Below are 18,154 nucleotides of genomic sequence, written 5' to 3' on the forward strand. Positions count from 1 at the left end.
TCATAAACAGTATTAGCATGTCTCATTTCCAAGTCTTTCTGTTACATTTCAAAAGGTGCCCAGCATGTCTTGCATGCAAAGACACTTATTAAGTATGGCCCACAAATGGGGTCTGAAAGCCACCAGCTCCTTCCGAAACCTTGGCATCCTGCTCCCCAAATAATTAGCAACAGGAGGGGTGCACTTGATGCCCTGCTAACTTGAAATTATCAGCCTTCCTTTCTTCACTGAGAGGTCGTGTTTTACACTGAAGATAGGAAAAGAAGACAGGAAAGGGAGGGAAAAAAGCCTCTGGTGATAAATGCACCAAGAGATGAAGTTGACCAAGATCCCACAGAAAGCCATCAGAATTTGCATCCATCTTCTCTCAACGTGAAAGACTTCAGGTGCCAGTTTATAGGAGGGGATTGTATGTGTATGTGGTGACATGAGGTGACACATCTGGGGTGCTATGTCACATGAGAACGTGAGGTACAACCACTTGGGGAGCAGTCAGGGAAGAGAATTCTAGCAGAGCTCCTCTGGGAAGGTAAATCCATGAGGTCTAGGGCACCACTGTACCTTCTCCTGCTCTTGGAGGAGCATGACTGTGGGTGAATCCTCACTAGGGCTGCCCCAGCATAAGGCTTTCTAGAGAGTGGAGGAGCCATGATGGTGTTTGCCCATGTGGGAGGTCCAGGCCTGGTTGCAAGGGAGTGGAAGGAGAGGATTTTTCTTTATTGATGCATGATGTGTCTAAAATGGTAAGAAGAAAACTAGATCTCCTGGAAGCCAGCTTATTATCATTCATGCCCTCCTCACACCAGAGATCACCAGGGTGTAGGACATGCTATGGACCACTTGCTACTCACCTGTGGCCCTGGTTCACCCTGTGGCCCTTGAGGTCCATTTGGTCCAGCGACTCCAATCTTCCCAGGCAATCCCATTTGTCCTTTGAAGCCTCCCAAGCCAGGAACTCCCTTGGCCCCCTGAGAATCAAGCAGTTCAGAGCTTTTATTAAGCACAAATGATTTTAGAGATGGGCCAGTCAAACGTTACACAAATACTTTCGTAGCATTGGCAATAAGGGGAGAATCTTTACATTCTACTTTGGTTTGTGCTATTTACAGCATTAGTAGGATGTTAGAGATCACTTCAGCTTTATTCTCCACCTTCACTTGTCCAGAAGGCACCTCACTGCTTGGTGACGTAGACATCCCCTTCTCTAGGACGATGCCTGATAATTTCTAATGGCCAACTCTCCCTGTGTTTGCAAGCTGAGTCCTTTAGTCTGTAACCCTGGAAAAAACAGTGACTCCTGAGGAGGAGAAAGGGAGTTACTAAGAGCCAGCCTACAAATTTTCTACTCGTTTGCCCTGTTGAGCTTTCTCCTGGAGCTGCTATGAACAGAAAAGGCTCCCATTAAACACAGCAGGAGGAAAGAACTCCTGTTAGCCCAACACCCAACCTTCAGCAGCGGCCGAGAGCAGATGTTTGTGGGAGAGGAGAACAGGAGAGGAAGGGAGTGGCGTTTCCCCAGAAGTAATCTCCCAGCCTCCAACCATTTGCAGCTCAGAGACTTCGTGAGCCAGAGGTGTTGCTTGACAAGTGAAGAACCCTTAGTGTTTGACACAGATGACCATCAGGGGATGAGGACCAGAAGAGCTGTTATCCATAAAAGCAACAAATTCGTTAAGATCCCAAACCAGCTGGAGACCAGATGGTGGAGCTGAATGTGAGAAGGGCCTGAGGGGCTGGAAAGTGCCAGAAGACTTGTTGGAGGCTGCTAGGATTATTGTGTGGTTTTCATTATTTTTTTTCAAAACAGTTACTGTTTTAACTGAAATCCCATTTTTTTCCCTCCATGGAAAGGTACACATTTTGGACTTTTTATTTTAGGGAAGAAAATGGAAAATTAAGCAATGCAGAGAAGGAAGATGGGTGGGGAGTGATCAAGGTGGGGACTCCTCAGGGAGCTGAGCAGAGCCCAGGAGCAGGTCAGCTTGGAGACCTTTCCCACTCCCGTGGCCAACATGCCCAGAAGGCAGCAGTGTTACCCACTTTTTCTGCCCCTCAGCATCCCAGGCACCCTTTACCCTGGGCATGATGGTGTTGAATAAACTCTGACAATGAATCCCACTTCAAGAGTTTGGATGACTTTTCCTCATACTAGGGAGGCACCCTCCCAGGGTTTCGTACATCAGCAGAGGGTGAATTTAAGGAGACCTCCCTCTCCTGCCCTTTCTAACGGCAGTACCAGCCTTAATGCTCCAGACAGTTGACATTTGGCCACTGGAAAGGGTACCTATGATGTAGAAAGTGTATAATTTTGTTAACTTGACCTGATGGATGTGGGATTTATTCTTTTATAAATGGCAGCTCGATGCAGTCTGGCTGGTACTAACCTTTTCTCCTTTCTCCCCAGGAATCCCTGAGGCACCATCATCTCCTGATGCTCCCTGTTCACCCTGGAGGGAACCAAGATAAAAATCATGGTCAATTCAGACTTGGCAAGGTTGAAATTTGCTGAATGAACTGTTTCTTCTTCAGATTACAATTTCATCTACCGAGTGTGACCCAGCAGGGTCTCTCGGCCTGCACATTGGTGGTGCTCAAGGAGACTTTAAAGAAATGTCATTAAAAAGCCCCATTACTTGACACATTTAGTAGTGCCTGTGGAGCATCAGGGCTGGGGTGGTTGATCCCGGTTGCGTCTTGCAGAGGCGAGCGAAGAGGTTCCCACCCCAGATAGATGTCCAAGCATCTTCACCCAGATCTATGCTGACTTATAGGAATAGATTCAGAATAACTCCATTTGTGCCCCTTGAAAGAAAGCATCATATTGTGGGGGTGGATTTGCAGCAGCTGCAGAGCTTTTAGGAAACCCCCTACTTGTAGGCAGATGCATAATTTAGATATTCACCTTTGGTCCATATGGTCCATCTGATCCTGGGATTCCTGGTCTTCCAGGACTGCCAGTTGCTCCCTGTGGATGAAAAAGCAGTGGATGGGCTGTAAGCCCACACAACCCCTAAAACATTGGGAAAACTGGCTCCAAAATGGCAAGGTAAGTGGTACTTGAGGGGGAGTGATGACACTCCTGGTAACAGAAATTCGAAGTATAGGCAAAGCTCTACTTCAGACCAGTATAAATTTTAGACTGCCCTGACTCCAAGCCCACCTACATGAAAGTAGGTGGGAAATTCACTGAGCAGTACTTCATTTACCCAAAAGGCCAGGCTGGGAAAATATTAATAACCACAACAATAACAATAACAACGTATCCCATTGGCTCAGCTATCAACAGCTCCCTTGCTTCTTATCAAGCTTTTTGAAACCCTTCATAAAAAGACCATTAAGGGTCATTATCCCTCTTTATAGAGGAAGGACCAATGGTGCTGACAACCGGAGCGATGAGCCCAGCAGTAATTGCTAATTGAGTCCAGGCAGTTGCTAAGCCACAGATCAGGAGGGGATTGGGGCAGGGACTGTTTTTTTTTGTTACCCCAGATTATCAAAAAGTTCCCTGCAAGCCTTAAAACCTCCCCGTCCATGTCTCCCTGCTCTGCATGGCCATGTCCCCCTGTATTGAAGCCTGTAGCCCCGTGCCGCCGAAAGGGAATTCTCCTGCCAGAGTTAGGGTGACTTCTTCATGCGTGATGATGCTATCCTGGGGATGAGTGGGCAACGCTGCTGGAAATGGGGCAGCTAGAGCAGGATGGAAAGTTGGGCTGAGCTCACCTTGATGCCCTCGACTCCGGGAGCACCAATGCGTCCTGGGAGCCCTCGTAAGCCCTGCAGATAAAGCAGATCATGGGCATTGATGATAAATAAAGGTGAGGGCAGGAGGGAAGAACGTCAGGTGTGCACAGGGCTAGACCTGATGTAGTGCTACAAGCTCTTCCCTTGCCCACAGCATCTTTCCCCACCAGCCCCACTATGGTCTGGATCTTGAGCTCTGTTTGTCCCAAACTTTATTTCACAGAATCATGGAGTGTTTCGGGTAGGAAGGGAACTCTGGAGGTCATCTTGTCCAACTCACCTGCCCAAGCAGGACCACCTAAGGCTGGTTGACCAGGACCATGTCCCGACAGCTTTTGAATATGTCCAAGTGTGGAGATTTCACAGGATCTCACCCAATTCCTACCTTTGTTCCTTTCTGCCCAATGTCACCAGCGGTCCCAGGATCGCCTTTCCCTCCCTACATAAAAAAAATAGACAAACATCATGCACAGCCTGAAAGGTTAAGAATACAGCCCTGGTGATGGCATCACCTTGCATTTATACTGTGCTTTTAACTGCCAGAGGCTCCTTGAAAATTTGCAGATCATGGTCACCTTGCTGCTAGAAATGCAGCAAGTTCGGGGGTGGGACTGGGAATGACCTTGCAGAAGATGGGTGACTACGACAGGGATGCTAGTGAAGTGGGACAAAATGCAGTGATGAATTGCCACAGGGGCTGTAGCTTATGCTGGGCAATGTTTGGAAAATGACCCTTGAGGACCTGTGTGTTGGAGCGAATGTTACTGAGATTTGGGAGCTCATGGAGTGGCAGTAATCACCGTGGAGATGTCCGATGGCCTCCCTCAGCTTTTTTGTTGGTCACTGCCCCTGGAAATTGGGTCTGTCATTCAAAGTCTGGATCCTTCAGGAACTACCTGAATGATTTAGAGGATGTTTATTAATTTCAGCCAGGTTTTCCTTTCCTGGTCTCTCCCAAAATTTTCTACTGAGAAAAACCACCAGTTGATTTCAGCTTATTTCCAGAAAGTAAAGTGAAGACTTGTTCCCACTGAGCAACACTTTGGAGATTTGTTTTCAGTAATAAGGGGCCAAAGTCCCCTCCATGTGCAGGAACATATTTGGGGCACGGCAGGCATCCTGTCATGACAGAGAACCAGCTCATCCCAGGAAAGCAAGGTTCATAAGGGTTTTAGAAAATGATTGCTTTGTTGCCTGCTCTCTCCATCAGGCAGGTCAGCATCGAGAACCGGACTTGGTACATGAAGGAACTTGAAATCTGGGCCTCGATAAGTAACAAAGAAAAACTCATGCTGAAAAACATGGGAAAACTTAGAAGGCTATCACTAGAGGCATGGACAGATTCTCTGCTGGCATCCAGAGACTGGCACCTCCTAAAAATCGTGCTGGGATGTGCATTAAAGACTTCTCCAGGAGGCTTAGGAAGTGTTTTCATCTCTCTTTTGGAAAAGACTCACCCTGAGCAAGAACCTGCCTCCAGTAATGAGGCATGTAGGGTGTGGGAGCAGAAATGAACTTAGGGTTGAGCCTCTTTCTACCTGCCAAGCAAACCGTGTCCTTTCCCACTACTCACCGGCTTCCCCTTCTGCCCCTGAAGACCTCTGTCACCTTTGGCTCCCTTGTTTCCATTCTTCCCATCCAGACCTGCCGCACCCTGCCAGAAAGAGGAGAAAAATGAATTTCTGTGTCAACACTTGCAGGGAGGTGGCTGAGGACAGTCGTCAGGATGGAAACTCAACAGCAAGAGCCTGGAACAGCAAAGAGGTCAGAAGTTACCCTAATACTATCACTGAGACCCGAGGCTTGGATTTAGCACCCATTCCTCATGGGCTTGCAAGCCATTAGCAAATGCAACCTGCAAGTTGATTTATTTATAGTTACAGCTCAGGAAATAGAAGCACACGGCAGCTGAAGAGTAGTCCTGGGCCAAGAACATTGAGGTGGTGATGGTGTGGTTGAAAACAGGAGCAAGGGTATTAAGCAGGTGGCATCACGCTGCGGGTGACTTAGAGGGACTCACACAACCCTGGGCATTGGGTCTGCAGCTTCAGATCCAGTCAATCAAAGAAAAGCAGCGCTGGGTGGTGAAATTTGGTTTGGTGAATGAGCAGATCCAGGCACGGGATTGCTCACAGTTGTTCAGAGAAGATCTCCCATCTGGGGATTTAAGAGCCAAAAGAGAGATTCTCGTCCAGCCCAGACTTGTGGGCAATGCTGGACAGAGGTGCTCTTCCAAGAAGACACCTCTTTGGCACACTTTGGATGTTCTCAGCTTGTGGAGCCACTTTGCAGCTCAGCTCAGTGTGGGACATTGGAGCCACCTCCAGCATCACTGGGGCCAATTTGCACGGGGTCTCCCACTGTTTCAATAGCAAACTAAAAGTTACTAGAAATGCCCTTTATTTTTTTTTTTTTTTTTTTTTTTTTTTGCAAGGCTGCCACAGTCTGCTCATCCATTCTGGCCAATTTTGACTGCAGTTTTCAGAACCTGTATGCGAGATGAAATCAGATCTATCCCCACTTGAGACACTGATTGCACAGGGCTCAGCTCGCTCAGAGGAGAATGAATTGGCTGTTTAAATAGATCATGAGATGAACAAGTGGCATACTCTACCTGGAATTAATTTGCAGTAGTTTGTGGAAACACATTTATTAAAAAAATATAAAAAAATCAGCCACCAGATTTGTATGCCAAGCAGACTCATCACCTCTCCAATTACTCCTCCTCTCTGTGATGAACAGACACTTCAAAGACGATCGCAGTGACAAGCAAACACTCCAGAGACACATGGGTGGGACGGTGCTGTCCCTGATGATGGGTCAGACTGCGAGGACAGACCAGTTCCTGTTTCACTCCCAGATATAAAAATTCAGCTCCTCCTCTGGGAAACATGTTGCTTCTTCAAACTCCTCCCCAAGCCTCAATGTATTTTACATTTCAGAGTAAGAGGAGTATTCGAGGGCTGACCAGGTGCTCCTCCATGGTTCTGCTGGTTATGTCTGCATCAGGTAAAGTCTATGTTCCTCAAGCACTGCCTATGCTATCACCAACATCTTGCGCAAAATCTTTATTTACTAGTAACTCTTTATTGACATGATCAATAGAAAGTTCCGCCTGAGGCAGTAAATGGACCATAAAACCCCCAGCTAGCTAGAGTTCCTCTGTTTGCTAGGACAGGTTGCTTACTTGGAGGGTAATAAACCTTTCGATTTGATGGTTAAATCTCACAAGCCCAGGATACCTTCAAGTGCCTGGTGTTTTTGAGGTAGCTTTGAACTGGGCACAGATCCATCTGGCCAGGGATTTACACACCTGTATCCAAGAGGATGGGCTAAAAAGCTTATTCCTGAGCGCTGCCTGATCCTGAAGGAACCTGTTAGAGATTTCCCCATTAGCTTTGTGTCCTGGTTTCGGACAACCAGGACACTTAGATATTTCTCAGTTGTCCCTACTGTTTTCTGTGTCAAGGAGAGACCTTTCCTCATTTTCCTGTGCTTCCCCTACCTGCCCATATCCAACTCTCATCTCTTCTGTCTGCCTTAGGTCATGAGATGATTCTTGCCTGCTCTTGACCTGAAAGGAGCCCAAATGGCTTTAGAAAGAGTTAAGCTCACAATATGTGCTCACAAGTGCTCAAAGGTGTCTGGGTCTAAGCCATGGTCCAGTAAACATAAGCACGTTTTTGATCTGGGTCTTATCTCACTCTAGGTGGACTCCTACTCATCACGGGCTGAACAGACGTTGTCATATGGACTAGAAGGTATATAATAAGGCTTGGATGTGACAGCAGGCCTGACCCTGCTTCAGCTGGAAGGGGGAAGCAGGTCAGAGAGGTGATGCTTGTCAAGGCCATTTGCACCCAGGACAAGAAAAAAGAAGGAATAGGAATAAAAAAAAAAAAAAAAAAGGAGGGAGAGGAAAACATTTGAGCACTAGGCAAGGGAAAGAAGCTGAATGGAAATCTGTTCCCTCAGATTTACATTCCGTGTTCTGCCAGGCAAATAAATACTGGGCAATAAAAGCTAGTAAAATGGCAGTTTAAAGGCAATTACTGGTGGAGTACTGGAAATGGCTCTTGCTACGTGGTTCTGTTATCAAAGTGTTGCTGGAACAGGCTTCATTTAACCGCAAAGACACCAGGTACCACGAAGGCACAGCAACGCAGAGGCTTAGTCATAAGTCCTGAGCGCTGGCTGTGACGCAAAGATGTCTTTGAGCAGCCGAGGAGCTCTGCTTCCAGGCACCAATTCCTGTGAAGCTTTGGGCTGGAGCCAGGGAGGAGCCTGCCTTGTCTCCAGGCTTATCGTTTACACGCAAATGAACGAGCTGGGGAATTAGCTGGGTCACCCTGGGAAAGTGTGAAACCCTTCAGCAGAAACGTTGCCCCAACGGCACGCCCCCAAAAGATCAATCTGTTTGAAGACACACATCAAAGGTCTAATGCATTTCCAAAACATGGCGTGGGCTGCAACCTCTGTTAAAAGGTTTCCCACCTCCTGGGCTTCAGTGCTCAATATTTGATGGGATGATGCATATGAAGTATCGGGGATTCTCAACCTCAGAGTTTCATCTGTGTTTTTATCCCTTCCCTGCTGTGTCTTTTGTCTAGGCTGTCCTGCTCACAATTATTTGCTGCAGTCCTGAGCATCCTCCCCAAAAAATCCTTTCTTGGTGTGGGAGCTGCCACTGGTCCTCATAGCTGTAATGAACATTCGTTCTCAGGCACTACATCTCAGAGGTGGGCCAGCCTGATACCCTGCTGCAAAGCCTCCAAGGTATCCCAAGCAGAGATTTCCACCTATGGCCAGATCTGGCTGACTAACTTCCCTTTGACCAATCTGGACTCATGAGAAGTGCTCAGGACACATCAAGAACTTCTTAGGAGATGGCTTTTTCCACTCTGAGTGGCCAAGGGCACCTCTTGTCAAGCCCAGGGAAGATGCCCCCACCCCAACTTTCCTCTCCTCTGGCTTGAAATGGCCCACTGCTCCACAGGCAGGAGAACTGGGATGCCGTATGGGTTCACCTAAGTCCCAATGCTTAGGTGGAGGGAGATAGGGGTCTCTTGTCTGTGTCTCTTCAGAGTTGTCTATCCACTACTTTTACCTAAATCAAGAGCTCTTATGCTCTTAATACCTATGGTGAAGTCAAATTCCTGCTTATAACCATGGCCATGCCTACCATACGGTGGGCTACAGGGCCTTGATTATCACTTAGCTTTCAGGCCCTGCAGAGCACTGTCTGGTTTTGATGGTAGCACAGTGCTGTGTAACGGTGGCAAAAGAGTGTCCTTTAGCCTTTCCTTAGCCTCCCGGGATGGATCCTGTTTAGCATCTGATTGTCCCAGTGTTAACTGGAATCCCCTGACTTGCTCTCATTTCTTGCTTTGTCTTCAGATGTATGGCTTTGCTTTCACACCCTGTGAACTCCACCACTCTCAATGATCAGTGTGGACCAAAAAATCCTTGATTTCTCCCATCGTTCCTCTCACTCACACAGTCGTGGCTCTGCTCCAATGCGGGCTTTGGCAGATGTGCTCTGGCAAGCATTGAAGAATGAAGCACATCAGAAATGGTTCTGAGAGCAAATGCAGAAGGTCCAGGGATCTGGTGGGTCTCCCACCCTCCAGGCAAGTTGAAGCAGGACACCCTGGGAATAAGCACATGGCTGTGCGGATGGTGTTACCATACAGACTGTGGCTTCCTCACTTACAGGGCAAGGATCCATGGGCTGCTGGCCAGCTATAGAACCAAGCTCACAAGAGGAGGTGAAGAAGATCTCTGAAGTCCAACTTGCACACCTAGTGAGGAGGACTGCAAACCCGGATGGAGAGGGCCAAGGCACACTGGTAACTGTATACCCTGGAAACCCAAAATAGGGAGCAATGGCAAGAGAGGGAGAAAGGGGTATTCATAATAGAGCTTTAGGGAGAATAATGGGTTAATTTTCCAGTATATTATAGAATCGTAGAATCACAGAATCGTTTAGGTTGGAAAAGACCTTTAAGATCATCAAGCCCAAACGTTCCCCTACCCCTGCCATCCCACCAGTAAACCCTGTCCCTAAGCACCTCATCTGCCTGACTGTTAAATCCCTACAGGGATGGGGACTCGACCCCTTCCCTGGGCAGCCCCTTCCAGTGCTTGACAACCCTTTTGGGGAAGGAATTTTTCCTAATGTCCAACCTAAACCTGCCCTGGTGCAACTTGAGGCTGTTTCCTCTTGTCTTAAAATATTAACACACAAAGCACGCAAAATAAAGAAGAGGAGCTGGAAGCCTGAATACGTGATCAAGATTACAACTTAATAGGCAGAACAGAGACTGCAATATTAATATAAAAGGGTGAAGCATGGCAGGAATATCAGTGTACAAGAGCCCAGTGCTTTTAGAAAAGAGGAAAAAGGAGGAGAAGGTGTCTTGAATATCAAGAATGCACTCATTTGCCTTGAGGTCCAGTTGTAAAGTCAACTAGATCCATTTAAATCCTCTGGGATTACAGGGAAAAGACACAAATGCTGTCACTTGGGTGGGAACTCCCACAGATCACCAAATCGAAAGAGTAAATGGGTGAGACTTTTTACAAGCTGGTTAAATTAACTCAGAATGAATTCAGCAGAACAGAAAGGGACCGGCAAATTTTTGCAAGGAGTTGGTGGCAATTTGTGGATGTGAAAGATGGAATTAGAGGGAGCTGAAGGAAAATGAGAACCGCTAGCCATTGCCTTTAAGACTTTGCATAGGGCAGATTGGGTACAGGTAGACTGGACCAAGTAGCGTCTGTCTTCAAGAAAAGGGGAGAAGAGGACTTGGGGAATGACAGAGGAGACAGCCTAGCCTACCTCTCCAGAATAACTTGGGGAAAAAATAATCAAAAGTATCTGTGAGCACTTAGAAGATAAAGCGAGACCTGGGATTGCAAAGAACAAGTCACATCAGGATGCTGCATCCTAACACAGGTGTCTGAAATAGATGATGTGAATCACGCTCTACGAGTACCCTAAAGCTGCCAATAAAACAAGTCTGAGCATGGCTCGCTCGGACGCGGAAAGTGGACATGGCAGACATCTAACCTGAGGTCAGATGAATTTCATCCAGGATGTCGTATATCATGGCTCTTCCAACACGGCCCCAGCTCTGATCTGACTTTTGCAATTTTATAAATTTAATGAAGGGCCAAACCCAAGCTCTATTATCTCAGTCTAGCTCCAAGCACAGCACAGATAGCATTAACCTCCACCAGCAGAATCCCTGAATGTTTCCAAAAAAAAGATTACTTAGCTTTCCTCAAACACTGATTGACAAGATACCACTTTCTGGTAGTTAACTGTATTCTGTGCCGATCCCTGTGGGTGCCAACAGAAAACAGCACCCGATCCAACCATGACTGGATGCTTGCTGGCCAGGATGGTGGAGTCCAGCTCTCCGTCCTTTGACTCAGCAGCCTCAACAAATGTCTTCGCCCTCCTCTTGCCCTACTAATGGTTGTCACCTATGGATTCAGGCGTTCACTACAAACCAATTCCAAAAATGCACTCAATCCAATGCCTACGTGCGGTGATCCCAGACGCCGAGGTCTTACAGCACGTTACAGCCTCGTTGCTTTGGCAAAGTGCTCAGGAGGTTGTTTACAATTAGGCAGGGGTTGAGATACCGAACTGAGTGAAGGCCTTTTTCTCGGTGAGCAATTACCAATGTGGATTACAGGCTTGTAAATCGTTACGTAGCCATGACCAGTAATCAGCGGGCAGTGCTGAACAGCTGCGGATCCTTCGCAGCAACACGTAGTTGCTGAGGATCGCCCACTCATAGAGAGGCCTAATTGGGGAATAAGTGAAGAAAATACTGATATTTCTTATTGCAATAAAACAATTGAACATGCTCACATTTCCATGACCTGAGAAAAAGTCCCAGTCACCTTTTGCTGTTCCCTCCCCTCCTATTCCTTACTTTCCCAGATGAAAAGAAACCAGTGGGGACTTTTTTCTCTTCAGACGACCTTGGAGACCATTTTTTCACTTGGGGTTTCTTCCAGGTGAAACGGCAAAGTTGAAAGGCATGTAAACACTTGTGCAAACCAAAATTGCTTTGCTTTTTTTTTTTTTCTTTTCCAATTGCAATTTGTCAGGAAACAAGGTGAACACAGAGATTATCCAGGTACACCAGCATAACTGTTTTCCCTCTGGCCAGCAACATGCACCCCCTGAGCGCTGAGAATAGCCACTTGTAGTCCAGTCGCTTAACATACATTTCTTGTGGGATATACAACCTCTAGTCACAATTCTTAAGCTATTTGAACATGAAACATCATCTGTTCATGTCTGGCAATGCCCCCTAATACACTAAGGGCATTAAAAAATAATAAATAAATGCATATTTCATGTCCTCCTTAATGCAAAATGCAACATCCTGTTAAAACATACCTCTGGCTGTTGTCCCCCCTGCCCACGGCTGGTTTTCCAGCAGAGCCTTTAGGAACGTGGGCTTTGTGGAGCAGCACAGAGCCAGCATCGCCTCATCCCACCCCGCAACCCACACCCATGGCTGTGGGGAGAGGACCAGCAGCGCCAGCCCGGCTCCATGCCCAAGACTCTCAAAGGCAGAGGAACATGCTCCAACTCACGGCAGAGCCTGGCAAGCCTGGTTCTCCTGGCTCCCCCTGCAAGGAAAGCGATGACGAGTTACCACGGGGAAGAGCTGCATTTCAGCTGGAAATGGGGATTGCTGTAGGAGATACCTACAGCTGTGGAAAAGGAGGCAAAGGGACGTTTGGAGACCCTCCTGTAGCAGCAGCTGGAGGGGACAGGCAGGATACCCAAGGATCTCAGCTGGGCAACCGAATGGAGCCCTACATCTCCACCGACTATCACCGGAGCTTAGACAGCAGTTCAGACCTCACACCTAAATATTGGCATTTCAGTGAGTCACTACTGACTATTTTAGCCCAGGGAAGCTACTGCTTTACAAAATGGGAGAAACCTTTAGGGCTTTCCTGGAAAAGTGCAGCTACTTCTGCTCTCTGGTAGCCCCCTAATGTTTCAATCAGCAATTTTAGAGAGGGAACACAGAATTAATTTTGATGAGAAAACTGTGAAGGGATTTTACACATCAGTGCTTGCAGACGGTGCCTTAACGTAGGGGCTCACTGTACTCACCTTCTGTCCCACTGGTCCTCTTGTTCCGAAAAGCCCCATCATTCCCTTGGAGCCAGCTTCACCTTTGACTCCCTAAAATTTTAAAGTACCTGTCAGATACATTTTAAGTACTTACTGCTCTTGAAGTGACAACCCCCCATCTCCCGAGAGAGACCAGTAGAGGAACCCATAGTGATGGTGAAGAGTATGACAAAAAGCACCATTTCTATAGGAGACTTCAGCCCCAGGGACCCCAGAGGTCTTTATGGCAGCCAGTGCTTGGGAAGAAAGCCACCAGCTGGAGAACAGCTCAGCAGAAACCTCAGCAAACTGTTCTGTAAGAGAGTTGGGGCCCAGTGATGGGGATTGAAGGAAAACAAACATAAAAGAGTCTCAAAGCCTCTGGATGAGCTGCCTCCTTGCAAAACTTCAAGTGCAAGACCCTGCTGGACTTACTGGTGGTGGAGATACTACTCTGGAGCTCTGTCCAAAGCCAGATATTTGGCCAAGAAGTGCACTTTCTTTAGGAGATGCTTATGTAGTATTTTTTTATCAGAAAGCAATCTGATAGATATCATGTATGGGTTTTCGTCTGACTTAAACAGGTACCACCCATGGGAGCTTCTCCATGGGTTTCCTTTACGGTCACCGGGGACCTACTCAGTGCAATCAGTCGTAAGGACAAGATTTGTCCCTTCATGAGAGAGATGTCCCCACTGGCTCAGGCAATTCCCACCCTGAACTACACTGATCATACAGGTCCCCGTGGGAAATAAAAGGAGCCAGAGATCTAGTTCAGATAGGGATGATGCTGTTGTAAACACTTGTATTTATTCAGTAGCGTCTCTGTCCTGGGTCAGACTTCTGGAGCAAAAAGCATTAACATAATATGAAAATAGGGATGATTAGCACATGGAGATTTAATCTGTGACTCAGTCTGAGAGTTACGTGATTCCTCCGCATGGAGTGGTGATGGGCTGGGAACTGAGACCTTCACAGGGTGCTCTCAAAGAGCAAAGGCATATGGAGGAGCAGGCGACTCCTGCTACCTGAGGGGCAGCCCTGTGTGAAGAACAGGAACAGGGGAGCCAACCAAGTCTTAACAAAAATGTCACAGGAGCTGTGGGGTGTGAAGTAGCATGGCCAGCCCTTGGAGGGAGAGGGAGATGCTGGACTCTACAGTGCTGCAGGAGTTGAATGGTCACTTTTCCAAGAGTGATCCTGTGCTGCAGACATGGTCCCAAAACTACAGACTTGACACCTGGTAAGCAGGATCATAGAATCATAGAATGTTTTGGGTTGGAACGGACCCCTAGAGGTCACCCAGCCCAACCCCCCTGCAGGAGCAGGGACACCTTGAACCACATCAGGTTGCTCACAGCCCCGTCCAACCTGGCCTGGAATGGTCCCAGGGATGGGGCCTCCACCCCCTCTCTGGGCAACCCCTGCCAGGGTTTCACCACCCTCATTGGAAAGAATTTCTTCCTCAGATCCACTCTAAACCTCCCCTGCTTCAGTTTCAAGCCATCCCCCCTTGTCCTGTCCCAGCTGGCCCTACTAAAAAGCTTGTCCACCCCTTTCCTCTGGGCCCCCTTTAAGCCCTGACCGGCCGCGCTCCAGGGGAGGTCTCCCCAGAGCAGAATAGAGGGGCAGAATGCCTTCCCTCAAGCTGCTGGCCACACTGATTTTGATGCAGCCCAGGGTAGGGGTGGCTTCTGGGCTGCCAGCGCACATTGCCAGCTCATGTCCAGCTTTTCATCCCTCAGTGCTCCCAAGTCCCTCTTGGCAGGGCTGCACATTCCCAAGCCCCAGCGCAGCAGCCTCCTCTGCCTTTCTGTGTTAAGAGTTGGGCAAGTGTGTCCTTGCATCGTGCTTTCCAGCAGGCACGTGGGAAGGGAAGATGCAGAGATATTGGTCCCTTCCTCATGCAACCAGTGACCTTCTGCTGGCTCTCTCAGTTGCATCGGGAAGTTCATACCTTTTCTCCTACAGGCCCATCCTCTCCCTTCTCGCCTTTGTCTCCATCAAAACCTGGCAGGCCCCGTTCACCCTGAAAGGTAAGACAGAAATTAGTTGATTGTGCCTCTCTCCTGGGAGGACTCAGCTCTCAGCTACTGGCTCTGGACCAAAGTGCTCGTTCTCAGTGCTTATCCCAAGCTGTGCTCGGTGCTGATGCCATCAACAGCAGGGAAGGGACAGCTTAAAAAGTCAATAGAAGCAAACTTACAGGATCTCCTTTACTGCCTTTATAGCCCTGGGGTCCAAAAATAGTTATGGGCTCACCCTAGAGAAAGGAGACACAGAGAGATGTAAGCACCTGGTGATACGTGAACTCATGGGTCCCACTGGATGGAACTGCACTTGCTATCATGGTCAAAATGTTAACTCACACATCTGCAATGAAGGTAGCATTTCCCAAACTGTGGCCCATATGCCAGGGAAGGCCATATGCTCCACAGTACAACATGAATTGTTAAGGTTAATCTGTTTTTAGCTAAAAGCTGGGTGATGAACGTGCACAGAAAACTACAAAAAGTCCTGAGGTTTGATAGTGATGTCTTGCTCCAAAAAATGTTGGGGCCCACTGGCGTTACCCTGGTCTAGATGTCATGGCTGGAAATGGAGCCGTGGACAGCATGACCCTGAGCTTCAATTCCTGATCCAAGGCTGTCAGTGGTGGGACAGGCTCATATCTAACATGGTGGCTTGGCCCCTTCGTCACTGCATGTCACTCAGGATGTCAAGGTCTGCATCTCCTCCCAGGTGTGGGAGCTGGCCATAGGCAGGATGATGAACAGGTCTACTCATGGTGCCCTGATTTACGGACACAGAGTTGGAGCTAAGGAAGGGTGGTGGCACTTAGAGGTAGTTTTTGGAGGGTCAGACTCCCAAACTGTCATTCTGAGAGAGACGGTAGCTACAGGCATGCAGTAATCCCATGGACACATCCGTGCCAAGTCTATTTATCAGCTCAGCAGCTGAGGAGGGACATTCTGCTCCCCATGGACACATCCGTGCCAAGTCTATCAGCTCAGCAGCTGAGGAGGGACATTCTGCTCCTCAGGGGGTGAAGAATCTGCAACAAGGCTATTGTCATGCAAGAAATGGCTCTGCTCTAGCAAAGCAATGGTTGTGTCTCCAAAGTGGTGATGCCATCCATAGTTCAGAGGGAGGAGGGCTGACGCCACCTTCTAACGGGCAACTGTAACCCATTTGAAAAGGACTCCCTTTACACCAGCTCTCTTCAGCGTCCCAGACATCCCTGTTCAGGGCGACCGTGCTTTGCTGCTGGAGTTTTAACAACCACGCATCAGTCAATATTCCCCAAACTTTGACAATCTTTTGCAGTTTATCCACCCATTACCATAGGACACTGATCAAATTCTGGCTTAGCTCCTGCTTCCCTGTTCTGCAGGGTCTCTAACAGAAACGGGATGGGGCTCAATCAATTTTAGGGACAAAAGGGAGAATAATGATCCTGTAGTTTAATCCAATACATAGCACAGGCCCTGGGATTCATGCAGTTATGCCTGCACTGATAAGGGGAGAGTTAGAAAGAAAGTTAAGCTGGAATCACATGGAACGAACCCGAGCCAATTATTCCTCCCCCCTCCTGTTTTATCATGCACTCCACCTTATATTTTATTAAGATATTCTTTGGAAAATGCATTACACATTCCTTCAGCTTGGGAAGCGTTTTGGGGCCTCTTCACGAAGCAGATTAAGAATTGATTCGTCTCTGGAGCGAGTCCCCTTTGAAAGTAGCTTCCTCAGAGACAAATCGGCCTTAATCATTTAATACTGCATGACTCAAAGGCAGAATCGTCATGTAGGTTTTCTAAAACTCATTTTCTAACAAGCCATTTCAGCCAGGAAGAAAGTTAACAAAACACTGGGCAGAAGTTCAGCATTTTCTGTGCATTTTCCGTGCATTTTCCAGAAGCGCTCAGGGAGTTATTTTCGCATTACCTGCTATGAGCCAGCTCAGGCTTTTTAAGATTGTGGTATGCTCCAGGGTGAGCTGGTTATGCCAAAATCGGCGGAAATTTTCTTCCTCTCTTAATTCACAGGAAGCATTTTTGTGCCCCTGCAAATAGTTGCCAAAATGACTTTTTTTTGGTTGTTTTGTGGGATTCCACCAAACCTATCACGCAAACTCAACCCGGAGCGGCGTCTCCAGTGCAAGGATAGCATCAACGAAGTAGCTCAAACCCGGTGGAGACCCCTAAGAAGGAGGGGGGCATCTACATGTTGTCTTCCACTACCTACATGGGTGTACAATGTAGAGGGGATGGATCCAGGCTCTTCTTGGAGGCACACAGTGAAAGGACAAATTGCACCAAGGGAAACTCCTATTAGACAGAAGGAAAAACTTCTTCACCCTGGGGATGGTCAGATGCCTGAGCAGGGACACAAGGAAGCACACGTGAGGCCCTGAGCCTCAAATCCTGAAGATTTCATTGGCAATGGGATCTTGATCCAGGCACATGGATGCGAGTGCACACTACACCATGGATCGAAGGCAGGATTTAAAGTCGTCTTCAATGAAAGGCATTTGCACCCCATCATCTGGGATCCTTGCTCAGCGCTTCACACTGGGTGGGCTACACTCAGCCATATGTAATGACATGAATCCTATAAAATCACTAAGACCCCAGATTTTTTACCATTTATGCCTCTACCTTGTAAGATCACTGACTCATTTAAATAACTGCCCATCTGCTCCCTGGTAACTATAAAATCCTGAAAACCTTTTACCTCATCTGCCCCAGAAAGTCATAATCTGGAATGTCCTTACTCTTTCTCCCTTGGGTCCCAGAAGTCCCCGATCACCCTGAACATGGGAAAGAAAAAAAGACAGTGAGTGATTCCCTTTTTACTCACTCTTCTTGTGTTGCTCAGTCCATTGATTCACAAGCCAAGCCACTAAGATCTATCACATCTGGAAGCCAGTTCCTCTGGGCACTCTGCAATATAATTTAGCTCACCGCAAGAGATTGTGTACAACTAGAATTTATTTTATTGACAAAAAAAATAAAGACCTAGAGGATTGAAGTTTGCCTGATGAGCTCAGCACATCCCTGATGTGGAGCTATTGCTGGATTTCGAGCTCCCAATGGGATGTAGAATCATAGGATTGTTTAGGTTGGAAAAGACCTTTAAGATCATCAAGCCCAACCACCCCCCTACCCCTGCCATCCCACCCCCAAACCCTGGCCCTCAGCACCGCCTCTGCCCGGCTGTTAAATCCCCCCAGGGCTGGGGACTCGACCCCTTCCC

General features: G+C 47.7%; 1 protein-coding gene across 1 annotated transcript in view; it reads right to left on the bottom strand.

Annotated features, from left to right (window-relative positions):
* LOC118453341 (collagen alpha-1(VII) chain-like) overlaps nt 1-18,154 on the bottom strand; it is a 109,046-nt gene that overhangs the window by 13,888 nt on the left and 77,004 nt on the right. Inside the window, exons 71-81 of the mRNA XM_035903878.1 lie at nt 17,673-17,708; nt 15,102-15,158; nt 14,853-14,924; nt 12,896-12,967; nt 12,364-12,399; nt 5,315-5,395; nt 4,127-4,180; nt 3,721-3,774; nt 2,903-2,965; nt 2,385-2,447; nt 852-968 (exon numbers count right to left, since the gene is read on the bottom strand). Of these exons, the coding sequence (XP_035759771.1) occupies nt 852-968; nt 2,385-2,447; nt 2,903-2,965; nt 3,721-3,774; nt 4,127-4,180; nt 5,315-5,395; nt 12,364-12,399; nt 12,896-12,967; nt 14,853-14,924; nt 15,102-15,158; nt 17,673-17,708 (705 nt within the window). The remainder of the gene's footprint in view (nt 1-851; nt 969-2,384; nt 2,448-2,902; nt 2,966-3,720; nt 3,775-4,126; nt 4,181-5,314; nt 5,396-12,363; nt 12,400-12,895; nt 12,968-14,852; nt 14,925-15,101; nt 15,159-17,672; nt 17,709-18,154) is intronic.

This window comes from Egretta garzetta, unplaced genomic scaffold (genome assembly GCF_000687185.1).
Source record: "Egretta garzetta isolate BGI_Z169 unplaced genomic scaffold, ASM68718v1 scaffold260, whole genome shotgun sequence".
NCBI classification, from domain to species: domain Eukaryota; kingdom Metazoa; phylum Chordata; class Aves; order Pelecaniformes; family Ardeidae; genus Egretta; species Egretta garzetta.